Below are 16,768 nucleotides of genomic sequence, written 5' to 3' on the forward strand. Positions count from 1 at the left end.
TTCTACTTGTACCCTGTTTGAATGGACGGAATTCTTGTAAGTATATATTTTCCTTTCTATAAGGCTATAACAGTCATGATTAATTTTTTAGAATTCCAAACCTATGCATGTGTATTTTGGTTAGAGGACTATATGGATTTGCCTACATTAATTACTCTCATCAGTTTTGTGTGAGAAGATACACAGTGTTAGCTGACAAACTGTGTAGATGGCTGATGAAAGTAAAGAGCCAAGGGAAAATGAGAGCCTGTTAATGCATTTTGAAAGCTTTGTCCACTGATAAATAATGGATTTTAACTCTCAATGTTTTTGATGGTTTTAGCAGAACTTCTGAATTTTTTCACAATTTCTCAGTGATTCTGTGTTTGTGAGTGCTGTTATTATTTTTATAAATTTGTGATAAAATAGAAGAAATTACACATTTATTTAAGGAAAACAGTTAAGGGGAGGCTAAAACCTTCCTTTTTCCTTTTAATGTATTAGGAGCACTTTATCCTGATGGAACTGGTGGTAAAAGCAAAGAGGACGACTTTGTTGTTCCCGGTGGAAATTACACGTACACATGGCCAGTAAGGAAAGATTATTCCCCAACTTTGACAGACTCAAACTGCTTGACTTGGATTTACCATTCTCACATTGACACACCAAGAGATATTGCATCTGGTTTAATTGGGCCACTGCTGGTTTGTAAAAAAGGTACTGAGCTAGAAACACTGATAGAGCAAGCCCCTCTGCCAAGCTTGGCATCTTAACAGTCATTTTTGCTTACAGGTATAAACATGATGGTCTAGAGTCTATCCCTACATAGCCCATAAAAAGGGGCAAGGAATAGCTGGGCCATTCCAGGAGCATCCCAGGGTAGGTATTGTAGCTCTGGGCCAACCCCCTTCCTGCTCCCCTTTGGTTTCATGAGAGATTTCCCTTGGCTGGTGGAGGGACTGCACCATGCTGCATGCTCTATGGCCAGCCAGCTGTGGCCAAGACCAAAAATAAATGTCCCCAAACTGGGATCATTTCAGGGTAAGCAAAGGACAGGACTCATTGCCCAGGAAATAGAATTAGGGCTGGGTGGGTGACTCCAGCACTGCCATTTACATATTTGAAACTTCAGTGTTCTTTGTCATTTTTTCCCCTATATGGATTATAAATTTATTTTTGCTCACAAGTTGTATATCACAACCATACGGGAATGTGCACTGAGCAGCTGAGGTGACAGTCTGTCCCATGTACTTCATAGACTGCTAATTTTGTACTGGTTCCCCATCAAGGACCATGTACCAGCCCTCTCCCCTCTGCCAGCTGAGCCGTCACCCCCACTCCCCCTAAGACATGTGTAACTCTGCCACCTCATCCCAGCACCTCCTGCAGTACAAAACCAGCCCTGATTTTATATAGAGAACATAAAAGAGAAGCAGGTTCTATATATGAAGAAAAGAAAGACTTCAACACGGAAAGGACAGGCCTGGTCTCCAGCTGAACTCACACAATTAAAATGTCTCAGACTTTTATCCTTCTGGAGAGCTTTTGTAATCTGCAGAACTCCCTGAATATGTGAAACCAAGCTGATAGCTATGGAATAATACATGAAGCTAGGAGATAGCATGTTCAAAACAATCCTAGCCTGGAAGGCCAGGTTATCTGCATGTTTGATCTTGAATTCATCAAGGTGGATATCCGCATGATGCTACTGCTGTAGTCCTCTGTCCGACGGTGGTGGGTGGCTCCTTACAGGACTGACAGCAAGGCTCTGGGGCTCCCTCCCATAGGATACAGGGGAAACAAAAGTTTTCATGGGTTCAGAAGTAGACTGTACAATTAGATGAAGTCTAAACATGCTAACAGTTAATAAAAGACTACTTGATATTGCCACTCCTGTAGTCTCAGGTTGTTCCCTAAATGGTTACTCAGATAATGATACTGAACCTAGCCTGAATACATTATATCCATCCTGCCTTCAGCCTTTTTATATTTAAGTATCCAGGCCTAGGTAATTGTCAAGGCTTCCCTGTTAGTCCGTGGAGAGTGAGCGGCATTTAGATGGCCGTTCTGAGGGTATGGTTCACCAGTTGCTTCAATGCAATAGAAATGCAGGCTCCCACTTGCCTGTCCTTAATTCCTGGTCACAAAAAAGTCACTGGTGTCTGGCTGGATCAGGCCCATGACCTGGCTTACTGTGTAGGCACACTGATGCTAACACTGACTAAAAGGCAGGGCTGGGTGCAGTAAGCTGAAGATGGGGAAAATGGGACCACAGATATTGGCAGGTACTTGTGCATATGTCAAATCAAAGAGATCCTGAAATATCAGCTTGACTTAGATGAGATGAACTGCCTTCTGGAGGCACTCATACATTCAAAAGCTGTTGGAGGGGGATCAAGATGTCTTAGAAGAGCAAGATTAGGTGAGATTTATCCTGCCCTATAGATCACGGGCAGAGCACTGTATTTCCTCGAGTGCTCCAAAGTTACTGTCACTTTTAAATTCTATCCCCTCCAAGGCTTTTTTTATCACTTTCCTTTTCGTTTGCAATTTAGGAACTGCAGATGAGACTTCAATAGAAGGGACTGGTGCTGCTAATGCTTTTGCCCTGATGTTTAGCATTGTAGATGAAAACTTCAGCTGGTACCTCGACGAGAATATAAACACCTTCTGCTTAGAACCAGCCACAGTTGACAAAGAGGATGCAGGTTTCCAGACCAGCAACAGAATGCATGGTGAGCAAGACTCTTGAGCAAATGGTGACCTAGAGCAGCGACCAGGCTCTTTTCATTTCAGTAGGACTTTCTGTCCCTTGGGATGTCTTCGCTTTATCTGCATCAGCAAGGATGGGTCAGGATGTTGAAGTACCGTGTTGATAAAAAGCCTCTCCCTAAATACAGCACAATGCACTGGTTTGCAGAAAAGAGAGTTGGCTTTCACGCCCAGCTGTGCCACTTGTTTAGCATTTTTTCTTAGGCAACAGATTAAAGCCATTTGGTAACTGTTTGACCAGCTGTGAAAAGAGAAAAGCAAGCTGCAGAGCGCTTTGAGATGTGTGTATTAGAAAAGTCCAGCATTTCTCAAAGGGCCTTATGGATGATGGTCTGGCTGGTACAACCACTCCTGCCCTTCAGAAATCCATTGGCCAACAGTACTTTGTGCCATTTGGAGATCCAGTGTAAGAAGTTAAATCCAGATATTCTTCTGTATTTCGGTTGTTCCATGGAGCCTAGGAGCTAAAATACTTTGCAAAATATGAGTCTCATTCTCCTAGTGTCCTGATACATTATTAGGTGTGGAAACTGAGGAAGAGATAGATGACTAGACTGATTTGATGGATATCATAATTTTCAAATCTAAATTGCTTAAGCTTGGCATATAATGGTATATTTATGACTCAGAATAAGATGAAATAGATTTCAGACATGCTAAATAGCTGCAGGACAAGTGAACTTCATTATCAGGCCTTTTTGGTGATCACTTGGCCTTTGATAAATTCTGGTATCACCCAGGAAGTTTTTCACAGACCCAGCCAGAGAATTTGGGCCATTTGATCATCCAAAGCTGTAAGCCATATGTTCAAAATTTTACTCTTCATCAAGGAGCCCATGAGGGCCTTATTCAGTGTGGATATTCAGTTTCTTTTCTGAGCCTGGAAAGGATCATCCTTAGGAATGGGGTCAGAGGGACTTGATACTTCTCTTTCACCTCTCATGAAGTCTCATACTTTTGTTTTTAGCTATTAATGGTTATATTTATGGCAATCTCCCTGGATTGGAGATGTGTGCTGACACTTCCATGTCCTGGCATTTGTTTGGCATGGGGAGTGAGATAGATATCCACGCTGCGTATTTCTACGGCCACACGTTCACTAGCAGAGACCAGAGGGCAGATGTCATCGGTCTGTTCCCAGCAACGTTCATCACAGCAGAGATGATACCTGGGAACCCCGGAAGGTGGCTGATAACATGCCAGGTTAACGAGCACTTACGAGGTAGGCTGCTATAGAACTCCCTGATCCTTTCAGAAGTTCCAGCCTCTGTTATGCTTGGAAAAGAAAGCTGAGAGATATTTCCAGGGGAAGCAGGTTTTGACACTTTTTTGATGACTAACTGAACACTTTGGAACTATTTCACTAGATAAACATCATGAATATGAGTTTAGTCAGCACTGGAAATTATACATGTTGGGCCAAATCTTCAGCTCATATGAATGACTTAGCTCTCATATAAGGAAGGCTTCCTAGACCCAGTGCTGACACCACGCTTTCTATGTAAACCAGAGATTTTGATAAACAATGAGAGAGGTCTTCATCATCACTTTTTGTTGTAGATAAGTACTTACACATAAAGAAAAATCATGCCAGCTGAGCACTTCATAGCTTTTTCCTTCACAGAAATCAGACAAAAATTGGCAGTGTTTTCAGAAACCTTTACGTGAAGGATTTTGATGGTGATGTTGTGATATTTGTGTGGTGCCAGAGCCTGAAAGCACATATCATAAACTAGGTCTCATGACAGCAGGTAATGTATAATTATCATATCAGAGACAAGTTGGGAGAATTTTTACTTTTAAGCACTTGCACATTGATTTCAGTGGGATTTGCATCAGGCAAACTAGACTTGGTTCTGGCAAGCAACAAATACCTTTAGTGCGGTAATAACCAGCCTCTCTATTTCAATGAAAGTCAAAGGGAGACAATGCCATTTTACACACTTCAGGAGGCACTCCAACCCCCAAAATCATTCTACCATCCTTACCCAGATTGAGGAGTTGAGCAAATAAGCCCACTAAAGAGTGTAATTGATGTCAGTGGGTTTCACCTGTGGCATAAAGTACCGCCTTGCAAAAGGTGCTAGCATCTGGCCCTGTTTAGGCAGAGGAAGTTTTTAAAAAAAGAAATTTACCCAGCAATTGTTTCCAATCCATGTAGCTCCTAGAGAGTTTTGAATGTGCATTTGTATCCATAAGATTGCTGACTCTGCAGCTCGCCAAGGACTGTGTCCAGACTCTTTCTCCTCCCAGGTGGCATGGAGGCACTGTATGATGTTCAGATCTGCCAAAAAAAACTGTCTCGGCCTTCACCACTCAGTCACAAGAGAAGATATTATATTGCTGCTGAAGAAGTGCTCTGGAATTATGGACCTGACGGTTATGATAAATTCACTGGGCAGGGTTTAAATGCCACTGGCAGGTAAGCTTTCTTGTCCTCTCCTGTTGTGTTTTAATTTCAAGAGTCTCTGTGAGACTTCCCTAGTGATTCACCAGGGCTGGGCCCTGCACTCTTATTAATTTTAATTGAAAGGAGCAGGGAGGAATGCATTTAAACAACCTTGTTGGGAAGTTAGATTAGTAACTGCAATACTTGGAGTTGCCTTCTGGAAGCACTTATCTTGCTCCATTATGTTGATGGAGAAAGTGAGCCCAGGTGAGGTATGCAAAGTTCAGCAGAGTTAATGACCCTACATTGAGACTCCTTGGGGAGCTTTCACCCTTAAAATCGGTGTCCCTCAGAGGTGCCATAGTGGTAGATTTTTTTTCCCCTGTTATTACTGATGAAGATGAATTGTATTACAGTATCTCCCAGGAAAGCTAATGAGGATTAGAGACACATTGTGCACAGGTAATGGCACATGACTTGCCCTAAGGTAGTTAGAGTTAAGTTGACACAGATGTCTCCCTAAGTAAATTGGCATTAAGCACATGAAAGTGTAATGCACAATGAATGCCCATTTGTTAACTAAGTTATAACTGTAATTCAAACCAGTAATATCTCCCTTTGTCTGCTAGAAAAGCGTATGCAACCTAATAACTTGGGGGACCATTTCCCCTGTGTCTGGAGTAATAACTTTAGCCGAAATGAAGGGTTCTGCCTGAACCTCCAATTATTTAATCAGTCAAATTTTTTAATTCCACAGTGAATCTGCAATTTATTTCACACAAGGGACTGACAGAATAGGAGGGCAATATTGGAAAGTTCGTTATGTGGAATATACTGATGCAACATTCAGTAAGAAGAAGATTTTGTCAGAGGACATGAAGCACCTGGGAATACTTGGTATAGTGAATATTTCCCCCTCCTGTCATTACATCAAGTTTGAATGCAGATCCTCTTGGATCCAGAGGGGCATTTTGTGCATGCAGCTGCCAGTCAGCCCTCTCTTGTTTAGATGGAAATATGTTAGAGGGTAGTTTTTCTAATACCTTCCCTCACTCTTTTTTTAAGGCCCTGTTATAAAAGCTGAAGTGGGAGATACAGTGCTAGTTACTTTTGCCAACAAAGCCAAAAGAAGCTATAGCATTATGGCCCATGGCGTAAGCTTCAGCAAGCTGTCAGAAGGTGCTCCCTACTTAGATGGTAAGTTTTGACTGTACTACTGTATCATCACATCCAGAATACCTGAGAGTGAAGATCTTCTGTTGCTCTGCAGGTTTGCCTTTCATGGATGCTAAGGCACAGAAGGGATGATTTGATTAGTTTGTATCCACCCTACATGTCACAACTAATGGGACTCCCCAGCCTGCCAATGTGCTTGTTCGGAAGATGTTGGAGATATGCCAGACAAGGTGTCTAAAACTAGCTGAGGTCCATGTTGAGCAAAAGTCACAAGCACAATCCAATTTATATTAGTTCTAATATAATATTGCTTAACTTCAGGCAGTGGATCTCCTCTGGACATGCTCCAGAATTATGAAGCTTAGGATCTGGCATGATGCGCCTGCTGAGTCTTTGGATATAGCTGTCGACATGGTCTGGGTTGTTCCATTCTCTAATCCAAGTTGGGCATTGCCCTTGCTTCGTTGTCAGGATAGTCAGTGTTAGAGGCAGCTTTCATTTGATTGACCAGGAATGTGAAGCAGCCATAATCCTTATTAATCCTCATAAATATGTAAATGCTGAAACAGAGTATTTACCAAAGGCTTCCTCTCATTTTGTGAAAGGACAGGATCTTTATCACCTAAGTTTAACCATTAAATGTTAAATGTTATGTTTAATTAGTGGGCACCTTTTTCAGTCAGTGACAAGAAATAAACCCTTCAGAAGGTGAGAAGTCCCATTTACTTTGAACACTTATTTTAGGAGGCAGTAGGTCACCCTCTGGAGATGTGTTTCCGTCTCCATCAACTACAGAAGCAGCCTAGAGTTTGGGTTAGGGAGTAAGTTTTGTATGGCTCACGTAAGGTGAGCTGAATCCCATACACAGTGTCTCCAGGGAAAATATTGTGGTGTCTGGAAAAGTTTTTGCTGCATTTGCAGCACTGAAAAGAAAGGTAGGTTTCTTGTTGTCTAAATTGCTTTGTTTCTGCTACAACACATCAGAAAGAAACCCATGGGACATAATCCCTCTTTTGAGAACTGTGCTAAGAGAATTAGGTCAACGTGTAAAACTCAAAACATCATACAATAAAATCAATACAAAAGACTTTATTAAAGTCTGTTGTCTCTAGTTGCTGACCTTGCAACACAATAAATTTGCCAGCAGGCCCCAATGCATGAAACAACTGGCTTGAGTTCAGCCTTCAAGTTATCTGCATGCACCCTAATGCCACCCATGTCAGATGTAGTTCCTTGATGGAAGAGCACCTTCCCTCTTCTCCCAGTCCTGTCATGCTTTCATTTAATGCTCCCCAGTAATAGCACCCATCAGCATTGCACGCTTTGGTGCGGAGCAAAATCAAGCCAAATCCTACAATTCAGCAGGAGCGTGCACTGCGCACCTCTGGGTCTTTGGAGAGAAACCTGACTCCATACTCATCATCAGTCTTTCTGCCCCTTGTCGTCTTGCAACTCTTGTGTCTTGGATTTCCGTCATATCTATCTACAGGTATATACATGCAGAGGCCCTACAGGGGCATTGTCTGAATGCAGCTTATTCATGTGAAAATAAACATACCTGCAGACGTCTTTTTTCAATTGTGCCTTCAGGAAATACTCTTCCATGTTGTGTTTGATAGTTGTCCAATCTCAGATGGTTTTTAACTCCAAATCAATGTTCTCCTTATTGAGCACTGTTGCAGGATTAATCTCATAGTATCAGGCACTGTTGAAGCAATTTTCTGCTTTGTATTGCAGTTTGCAGCAAAAAACCTGTGTTCATATGTAATACTGATATTTTCACTTGTGTCTAAGTTTTCAAGAGGGTTCTTTTGGACTATTAGAGAGAAGTATTAGATCAGTGCTGTCTGCTGCTGCCACATACATCTGACTGTGCTGAGAAAATCCAGCCAATGGATGCCTAAGCATTAAACAAAATTTCTGATTTGATCTTCCTCATAGCAAAGACCAGAAAGGCCACTTAGCACTTTTTTCTAAAAAGGGTGCAGGGCTGACTCCTTTGCCCAACTTTCCTTTCAAGTCCCTTTTGTAAGTCCTCTCTGAGTGGATACCAACACTCTTTTACAGTGGCTAAATTACACGGGTGGTGCTACATCTACCTTGTGCAGACAATGGCCCAAATCCTTTAAAGGTGGCTTCCAAAAAAAGTAATAACAACTGCCCTCTGGAGACTCTGGCAGAGGTTCCTGTGAATTGCTACAAAATCAAACAGAAACAATTACCAGGATCAGATTTGGTTTGAATTTCTCAAAAGCCACAGCTGCAGCTCCACTTACTGATATAATTGCCTTGTTGGTGCTTAATGAAAAGCCAGAGCCTGCATTCGAGCCACAGATGAATTTCACGATAGGGCAGGTAAGTTACAAACATCAGAGGAAGCCATTTAAGCACAAGAATAAGCTCTGCATATCTTGTCTGACTGAATCCAGCTACTCTGGATAGCGTTGGAAGGTGTCTGGGGGAAGCAGCTAAACTTGTTCTACAGAGAACGGGCTTGGTTGCCTCCACGGCACAGGACTCCAGTGAGATGTCTCCATGGCATAAGTGCCCAGACTATGGGAAGGTGTGCAAGATTGTGGCTACAAGAGGGAGCTTGTCCACAGAAATCATCAACTATGTCTGACTGCCAGCTAATGCTTGTATTCAGGAAGACGAAACCTTCCTGTAACCTTGGTGCTTCTCAATTTTCTCTCTGCAGGCTATCTGAAGCCAGGAGCCCATGTTAAGCCAGGTGAAACTTTCACATACAAATGGAGGGTGCCTGAAAATGGAGGTCCAACAGAGAGCGACACCCCATGCCTGACCTATCTGTACTATTCAGCCACTGATGCAGTGAAGGACACCAACTCTGGCCTTGTGGGGCCTTTGCTGGTCTGTCGGAAGAACACGCTGAATCACGATGGGTCGCAGGTGCTCAACGTGGACATTTGCTTGTTCCTAACAGCAGGCTGGTGTTCTGAGGGGGAGGTCCCATATGGGCCAATTTGCCCAGTTCCCAGCTCAGTTTTAAGGGATTAGATAAATGTCATTTCTCAGGGTAAAAGCTGACCCAAGGGGATGGTTAGGAAGATGAAACTGTCATTGCCCAGTATTCTGGCTCACCCCTACGTTTTCCATCTTTTCGATACACTTATTAACAATAAATGCATTCTTCTACCCTAAGTAAGTAATGAACACTTTATTTATCCTTCTGGCTGATGGAAGAGAGCCAATCCCTGTCTCTAGAAGAACACAGTAAGAAGGCAGCTGCAATTTTTTGGGGAAAGAAAACTTTGTTAAAAAAAAAAAATTTTTACTTGGGTAATTCTGCACACACTTTTAAAAAATATCTTGGCTTCCTTCTTGACTACAGAAAGGAATAGACAGAGAATTTTACCTCCTCTTTTCAATCTTTGATGAGAATGACAGCTGGTATCTGAACAAGAATATTGAAGCATTTACTGGAGACCCTTCAAAAGTAGATGAAAATGATGCAGATTTCAAGGAATCCAACAAAATGCATGGTATGAAATATCTAATATCTGTTAATGATACCTTTTCTTCAATCATAATAGGAAGATGAGTTGGCAGATTTGATCATAATTCATAGCCAACTACACTGCACTGGAGGGTGAGGTGGAAAGCTGTCAGTCAGCTTATGGCCAGCTCCTGATGCCCTCAGAGTGCATGTTGAAACCCCAGTCATATTAACAATGAATGCAGCCCCTACCAACTACACCTGGAGAAAAGGAACAGTGTAGCTTTTAGATACAACACTTGGGTCTATAAAAAGGCATAATGCCAGAGTCAGGCACCAATTGCAGAAGAGGCCAATGTTCGCTGGTGATTTAAATTTCACTGGTGGCCTTGGCACTGACTGAGACAATGAAGGTCCACCTGCTCTACTAGCTCCCACTTGGGCAGTGACCACTTCTGGAAGAGGAGGGGCAAAGACTAGGGGAATGGCTGGTGATATTTGAGAACATCACTTCTGGATGTAAGTATCTGACTTCAGCATGGACCTTCTTCAGGATATTCCTGTCATGACAGACTTGAGCAAATCACATAACTTCTCTTTGCTTTAGTTTTCTGAAGGGCACTGAGAATATATATTGTTAGAGAACCTCTGGGCTTCCTGGACCCATCTATTTTACCGTTCTGTTATGAGGTGGTATCTCATACTAAAGTTTTGTTGTTCCATAATATCTTTCACCCAGTGATCACAGAGAGCATTTGGGGATTAGGGAATATAGCCTCATAACACCCATGTGAAAGGAAGAGATGCATTTTGGAAGTAGAAGTGGAAATCAAATGTCAAAATCACATAAAAAAGCCCCATCAGAACTGAATTTATAACTTGCACTCTTTATGGCCCACTCCATGGCCTTAATGATCCAGTTAGACATTCTCCAGGCTGAAAGGAGGGACCTAATTTATACACTTAACTGGTGTCTGTGAGGCACCCTGAAAAGCTCAGAGAAGTGCTACATCATTGCAAAGGGCTACTGCAAGATTTTGCAGGCTTAAAAAATAGGTAGAAGCTCAGAGTTTATAGGAATAGCATTTAGATATTAATTTGATGTCAGCCAGTGCTACCTTTGCATCACAAAATGCTCTTTTAATTAATGCCCTGACTTGCTGAGTCACTAGTCTCTTGCCAGGAAGGAGACAGGAAGCTCTGTGATGAGTTTCCATTGACCTGCTGCCAACCAGGCTCTTTCCTTCTCCTCCAGCTGTCAACGGCTACTTGTTTGGTAATCTGCCTGGCCTGGCCATGTGCAAGGATGACAAAGTCTCCTGGCACCTCATCGGGCTGGGCAGTCACTACGACATGCACGGGATTCATTTTCAAGGAAACACCATTGACCTGAGAGGGACAACGAGGGATGGGCTGGCTTTATTTCCTCATCTATCGGCGACAGCGCTGATGCAGCCAGACCGCATAGGTATGTTCATTAAGTTATCTTGGTGGTGTGGCATGCACAGAGATCAGGCGGCCAAAAGAACAGTTCATGAGATGCTCTGCTTTGCACAAGGGAGCCTGAAACCATGGAAACCTTGTGGACCTGGTGTAGCTGAGAATTCAGGCTGGGCTACTTTTCTAGGAAGGTGCTATAAATCAAATATGTATGTGCACCGAAAAGTGGAGGCTTCAATGATCCTGAGATAGGCAGAGCAGCAAGCAGAGAGATAGCTCACAGAATTTCCATAACTCTCAAAACAAACTTTTTTAGCAAAGATAAAATTCACTCTATGTAGGTGGTCAGCATCATGTAAGGTAGTTTAGGACTTCAATAACAGATTGTCAGTAATAATCTTTAGGAGTTTCTTCAGAAGCTTATACATTAAAGATACTTTTAATTCTCATGTATAAGCCAGTGATACATTCTTCAAACTCGGAGGAGGTGAATTGTTTGTTGGAGACATCAGATAAGCTTCATGACAAAGAGAGCAACGTTACTTTTCTTTACATTGGTGCAATTCTGTTTTAATTAACAGAGTCATCAGAATTGTACAAGGCTATGTCAAGGGCCATTCTTAGCCAGAGCATCTGGTGGAAATATCTGTTGGCCTTGTGTACAAGCCAGGTTAAACCTCTGGCACTGGTGTCTTTAAGACAGCAGATTCTTTTCTTGTGGATATCCCATATATTTCCACCATCTGTCGTGAAACTGCACTGCAGGACTCACACTAAACAATATATTCTGGGAGATTATTAATTTTTGCCAGCTAATCTTCTCTGGCAATAGGGGAAATTGAATGAATTATCAGATCTTTTCAATCACCAACACATGTGATTTTCCGTTCTCCATTAGCCTGATTACACCAGACAACTGCAGGGGCTCAGTGGACAGTCTCATGCACCCAAGGCTGGCACAGTGGCTCTGTGCTCAGGGACAAGGAAACAGCATCTCTGAAACACACACCCTGTTTCTCTATGCCTTTATCAGTGTTTGCAGTGCACACTCCTCCTATGTCTTCTCCTGCTCCCTGTGGGCGTACCTGCAGCGTTGGCAACACTGGTGGAGGCTTACTGGCAAGTTCGTGTCTGCTGCCAAACATCTAATTGCTTTTCAGAGCTCCCTTGGCTAAGCTAATCTAGCTCAAATAGTTAGAAGTAGTTTATGGAGATTTCTGAGTGAAGATGGAGCAGGCTAGTGTTTCCTATGGAGCAAAAAGTTACTTGCTGACTTATGGATCTCCATTTGTGTCTGTATTCACATTTTGCTTTTAGTTAAGAGCCTGTTGTAATGTAGGAGTTATAGGCCACAACCCTGCAGTGTCTTATGTGCATGTTTACTCTTGAGTGTGTGAAGGTCAGCCTGAATGCACATCCTCTTACATCTTGGGACCACAGAGCACGTGGTGACTAAAGATGAGTGGTGCATATCCATTTCATCAACTAGTTTCTCCTTCAATCCCCTTCATTTTTCAAAGCCAGTGAGCTCTATGTGATATAAGAATCCCCTCTCTTGGCCTTCCATACAGCATCATGGATTAGGTTTGTTTCAGGACAGACGAGAGATGTACAAGGCACAGGACCTAATTTCCAAGCTGCTTTTAAAATTTTTTTGAATTGCCTAATTCTCATATGCTTTCCTTTCCAGGCACATTCAAAGTGGTTTGCAGGACTTTTGATCACTTTGTCGGTGGAATGAAACATCTCTACGAGGTCAGCAGCTGCCGTAATAACACCCGAGCCCAGCAGTGGCACGGAGCCATGAGGCTGTACTACATCGCTGCGGAGGAGGTGGAGTGGGATTATGCCTCAAATAAGAGCTCAGTACCGAAGATATATAACATCAGCAGCAATGAGGAAAGGTACCCACAACAAAAAATGCTTGTGTGCATGGGTCAAACTCATAGCAGAGGGGGGACTTTGAAGCATCCTTTCACGAAGCCAGCCTCAAACATTTTAGGAGGCATTCTTCACCAAACAAAATAAGAGGAAATGTATTTATAAAGTGACAGCCTCTCAGACTAGACTAGTTCATAGGCAGTATTTTCAAATGCCTTCATCTCAGAGTGTCTTGTGATACTGTTGAGCCCAAGAAGGCTTCCAAATCCCTAAACCCATGTGTACATTCCCACCTGTGGCTTAACCCTAAAATGATGTTCCTCAACCCCCTCCTCTCCCTTCCTCACTCTCCCCAGTCTCTCCCTCCCAGTGCTCTGGTTTTCACCAAGAAGAAACCCAGGTACCTGACCCAGATGTGAGACCCTGCAAGCAGGCAGATGTATTAGAGAGGAGCAGAGCCTGCTTCACTTCAGTGTGGTAGCCCCTGGCAACCCCAGGAAAAGTCTACACTGTGCTGTGCTAAGGAATAAAAAGCATGTGCAGAGGATATGTGTTCCAGATCATATTGCTTAGGGATGTCTCTGGGACCACTTTGGTGAACACAGAAAGGAACAAGGAACATATTTCAAAAATAAACCTTAGAAAAGTGGCTGGGAAACTGCACCCTGTAAAAATGAGGAGTATGGTGAAGTCAGTAGAAAATATACCTGAAAAGTCACAGGTGATGAAGCATGTTTAAAGAAAATATTAACTCCAGTATTGTCAAAGGCTGCTGTTGCACACAGAGTATATTATACAGTAAGCAGTATTCCTGGGGCACTTTTTGTTTTTATGTAGTACGATGTGAGCCAACCTGGAAACTCCCCTGCCAGAGGCACCTTGGAGATGAGCTGCCAGGAGACAGAGCTGCTCTCAGAAGAGGGTGAATGCTCTCCTCCAGAGCTGGTGCCGAGTGTCCTCTGCTGGTGACTCAGCCCTCTGGGATCCCACAGGAGCAGCAGCAAACTGTGGGTGACTGCATCAACCTGGAGGCCACAAAAAAGCATCCTCTGCCAGATGCAGAACGGGAAATAAATTTCTCACTTCATCTTCATGCTGTGAAAGCATCCAGCCCTGTGCAGTAGACAGCAGCAGGAGGGCAGGATAAAGCAGCCCCCTCTTATCTCAGATGACGGCATTTTCTTTTGCAAGGTTAGGCTTTAGTTATCATCTCCCTGTGGCTGATTAATAGCCAAGATAGTGAAAGCAGCCATTGTGATGAAGGATTCAGGTTTTCAGGGACAAACAGTATCTTTTATTGGAGCAGAGGATGCAGTTGGAGAAAGTGGCGAACCCGCTCTTAGCTTGAACTTTATCTCTGCTCCAACAGGTCTGGTGAAGGATTTGTGTTCCCAAAAGTTTGTGGTGAGTGCAACATATACTCAGCTTTACCTGCTTGAAGAGGGTGTGCATTTAGTCAGGATTATCAGTGTTGTTATTTGCCGTTTAAAATCTCTTGCAGCATGCAGGGCTTCACATCAATCAGCACATTGGACCAAGCCATATATTCTTATAATGTCTATCATGAATTAAACGACAGTTACTAGCCTTTAGATGTGCAAGGTTTAGAGCTTTTCATTTTTGCCTTTTTATTTTGCAGCTATGGGCATGTTTTCCTGAGTCAAGCAGAAGATCTGATCGGTTCAAAATACAAGAAGGTGGTTTACAGGGAGTACACAAACAGCAACTTCACTCAGCGCAAAGTGAGGACAGAGGAGGAGGAACACTTGGAAATCCTGGGCAAGTAGCTCTCATGGCTCACAGACCGAGCCTGATAAGTGAGAAGATTGCTTTCCAAAACCAGACTCCAAAAGAGTTTTCCCAGCTTTGTTAAAATGGAATAAGGAGTTCCTTAAGGAGTAATAACAGGGAGGATGCAAAACTGACAATTCCAGGAGTTGCCTTAACATCAGAGCCATGTAACATGGTAGAGGCTCTTGTATGTAAAGTCAATATTAAGGGGCTGGATTTATATCTGAAATTGGGCAAGACAAAATGTTGCACCTGTCATAAAATAACCATCAACTCGTGTTTTTTATGTGATGAGAAGTGAGCAACAACTAGCCATAAAGTAGTCAACACTCTAGGAATTTCCTTTTTCGCAGTGCAAAATTAAAATAGTAAAAAAAAAAAGCCATTACTAGTTTAAGAAATACAATTTTGAGATACAAAAAACATCCACAAAAGTTTTCCTTAAAAACAAGCTGTCCAAAGACCTGTCTCCAAAGTGAACATTTCTTCTCTTTGACTGAAAAGAAAAAGATTATTTATATATATGGAGCTTCCCATCAGCTGACAAAGCAGGCCAGTTTTGAAGGCTTCACTGAAAGAACAGAAATGCCTGAGGATTTTGAGAAAGACCATGGCTCCTTTCCTGGCACAAGCTACTGGAAGTCTGTAAAATTCAGAAAAGCAACATTAATCACCAACATTTTCTGTTTTAATTTAGGGCCATTGCTCCATGCTGAGGTTGGTGACTCTGTTCTGATCATATTTAAGAACAAAGCCAACAGGCCTTATTCAATAAGTGCACATGGTGTAGAAGAAGTGGGTTGTGAAGAGCAACCTGAGACACCAATTACCCTCCCTGGTAAGGATGTTCGGGGTTTTGTGGTGGTTGTTTGTTTTTTTTTTTTTAATATGTGCTACAAAAGCCATATAGAAAAGCATTTTAACACATGAATGCTAATCCCTCTTTCAAGCTAACACATACCTATATGTTCTTCCAGACATAATATGGTTAGCATTTATTCGGATACCATTCTGTGTTGTTATACATGTAGGTTCTTCATCAACTGAGCATGTCTGGGCAGAGAACTAATCCTTGATCTATCAGGGATAGAAACAGGAATGTAATATCACTGGACAACCTCCAAAAAAGGCAGAAGCAGACCCACAAACATGGCAAGAGAAGTGTAAGCCAGCGCTGCATTTGCTCCAGATTGACACTCTAACAACATTTTAAAAACAGAGAAATTCAGTGGTAGAGTTACAGTTGGCAATGTTAACTCTGCCTCTCTCTTAATGTATGCAGAATTGGCATGTGCATTCAAAGCTGACCCATAACATACAAAATATCACTGTCATGTGATTTGAAGAAGTGTACCAAAATGCCTCAGTTTCTAGTGAGGAAATAGTAGAAAATAGTACACACAGCATTGAAATTTTTCATATAGAACAATATCTGTTAAAATTTTTGTACTTCAATTTTTATCTTGGGTCTTATGTTCTAGTAGGAAGCCAAACTCAAAACCGGGCGTTATAGTCAATCCAAAATGTACATACCTTTTTTGTTTTTACTCATGCAACCTTTTTCACAGTATTTGTGAACTTCAGTGTGAAAATAAATGAAAAGAAGTTCTGATGTACTAAACCTTTCTGGAAGCTGAAATCTCTTTCCTGTAGGTACCTGTATCGATACAGTCCAATCACACACGAATTCATGGCCAAATGTGAGCCAGTGTCTGCCTGCTTGATTTTGATGAATGAATACCTGTGGTTAATATATTAGGAAAACCCTAAACCTGGAGCTGATTTATATGATTCCCTTGTTTTGTTATTTGCTCCATGATGTTGATGCAATTTTGTCGTCAGTTGAGGTGTAACTGGAAACTTTACTGTCATGTCTCCTGTGT

General features: G+C 42.3%; 1 protein-coding gene across 1 annotated transcript in view; it reads left to right on the top strand.

Moving 5' to 3' along the window:
* The window catches only part of HEPHL1 (hephaestin like 1), a 33,003-nt gene that overhangs the window by 9,879 nt on the left and 6,356 nt on the right, over positions 1-16,768 (top strand). Inside the window, exons 3-14 of the mRNA XM_075081897.1 lie at positions 484-696; positions 2,535-2,714; positions 3,719-3,973; positions 5,005-5,173; positions 5,898-6,037; positions 6,206-6,337; positions 9,015-9,226; positions 9,669-9,819; positions 11,029-11,241; positions 12,904-13,117; positions 14,734-14,873; positions 15,583-15,723. Coding sequence (XP_074937998.1) covers positions 484-696; positions 2,535-2,714; positions 3,719-3,973; positions 5,005-5,173; positions 5,898-6,037; positions 6,206-6,337; positions 9,015-9,226; positions 9,669-9,819; positions 11,029-11,241; positions 12,904-13,117; positions 14,734-14,873; positions 15,583-15,723 — 2,160 coding nt within the window. The remainder of the gene's footprint in view (positions 1-483; positions 697-2,534; positions 2,715-3,718; positions 3,974-5,004; positions 5,174-5,897; positions 6,038-6,205; positions 6,338-9,014; positions 9,227-9,668; positions 9,820-11,028; positions 11,242-12,903; positions 13,118-14,733; positions 14,874-15,582; positions 15,724-16,768) is intronic.

This window comes from Phalacrocorax aristotelis, chromosome 1 (genome assembly GCF_949628215.1).
Source record: "Phalacrocorax aristotelis chromosome 1, bGulAri2.1, whole genome shotgun sequence".
In the NCBI taxonomy this organism is placed as follows: Eukaryota; Metazoa; Chordata; class Aves; order Suliformes; family Phalacrocoracidae; genus Phalacrocorax; species Phalacrocorax aristotelis.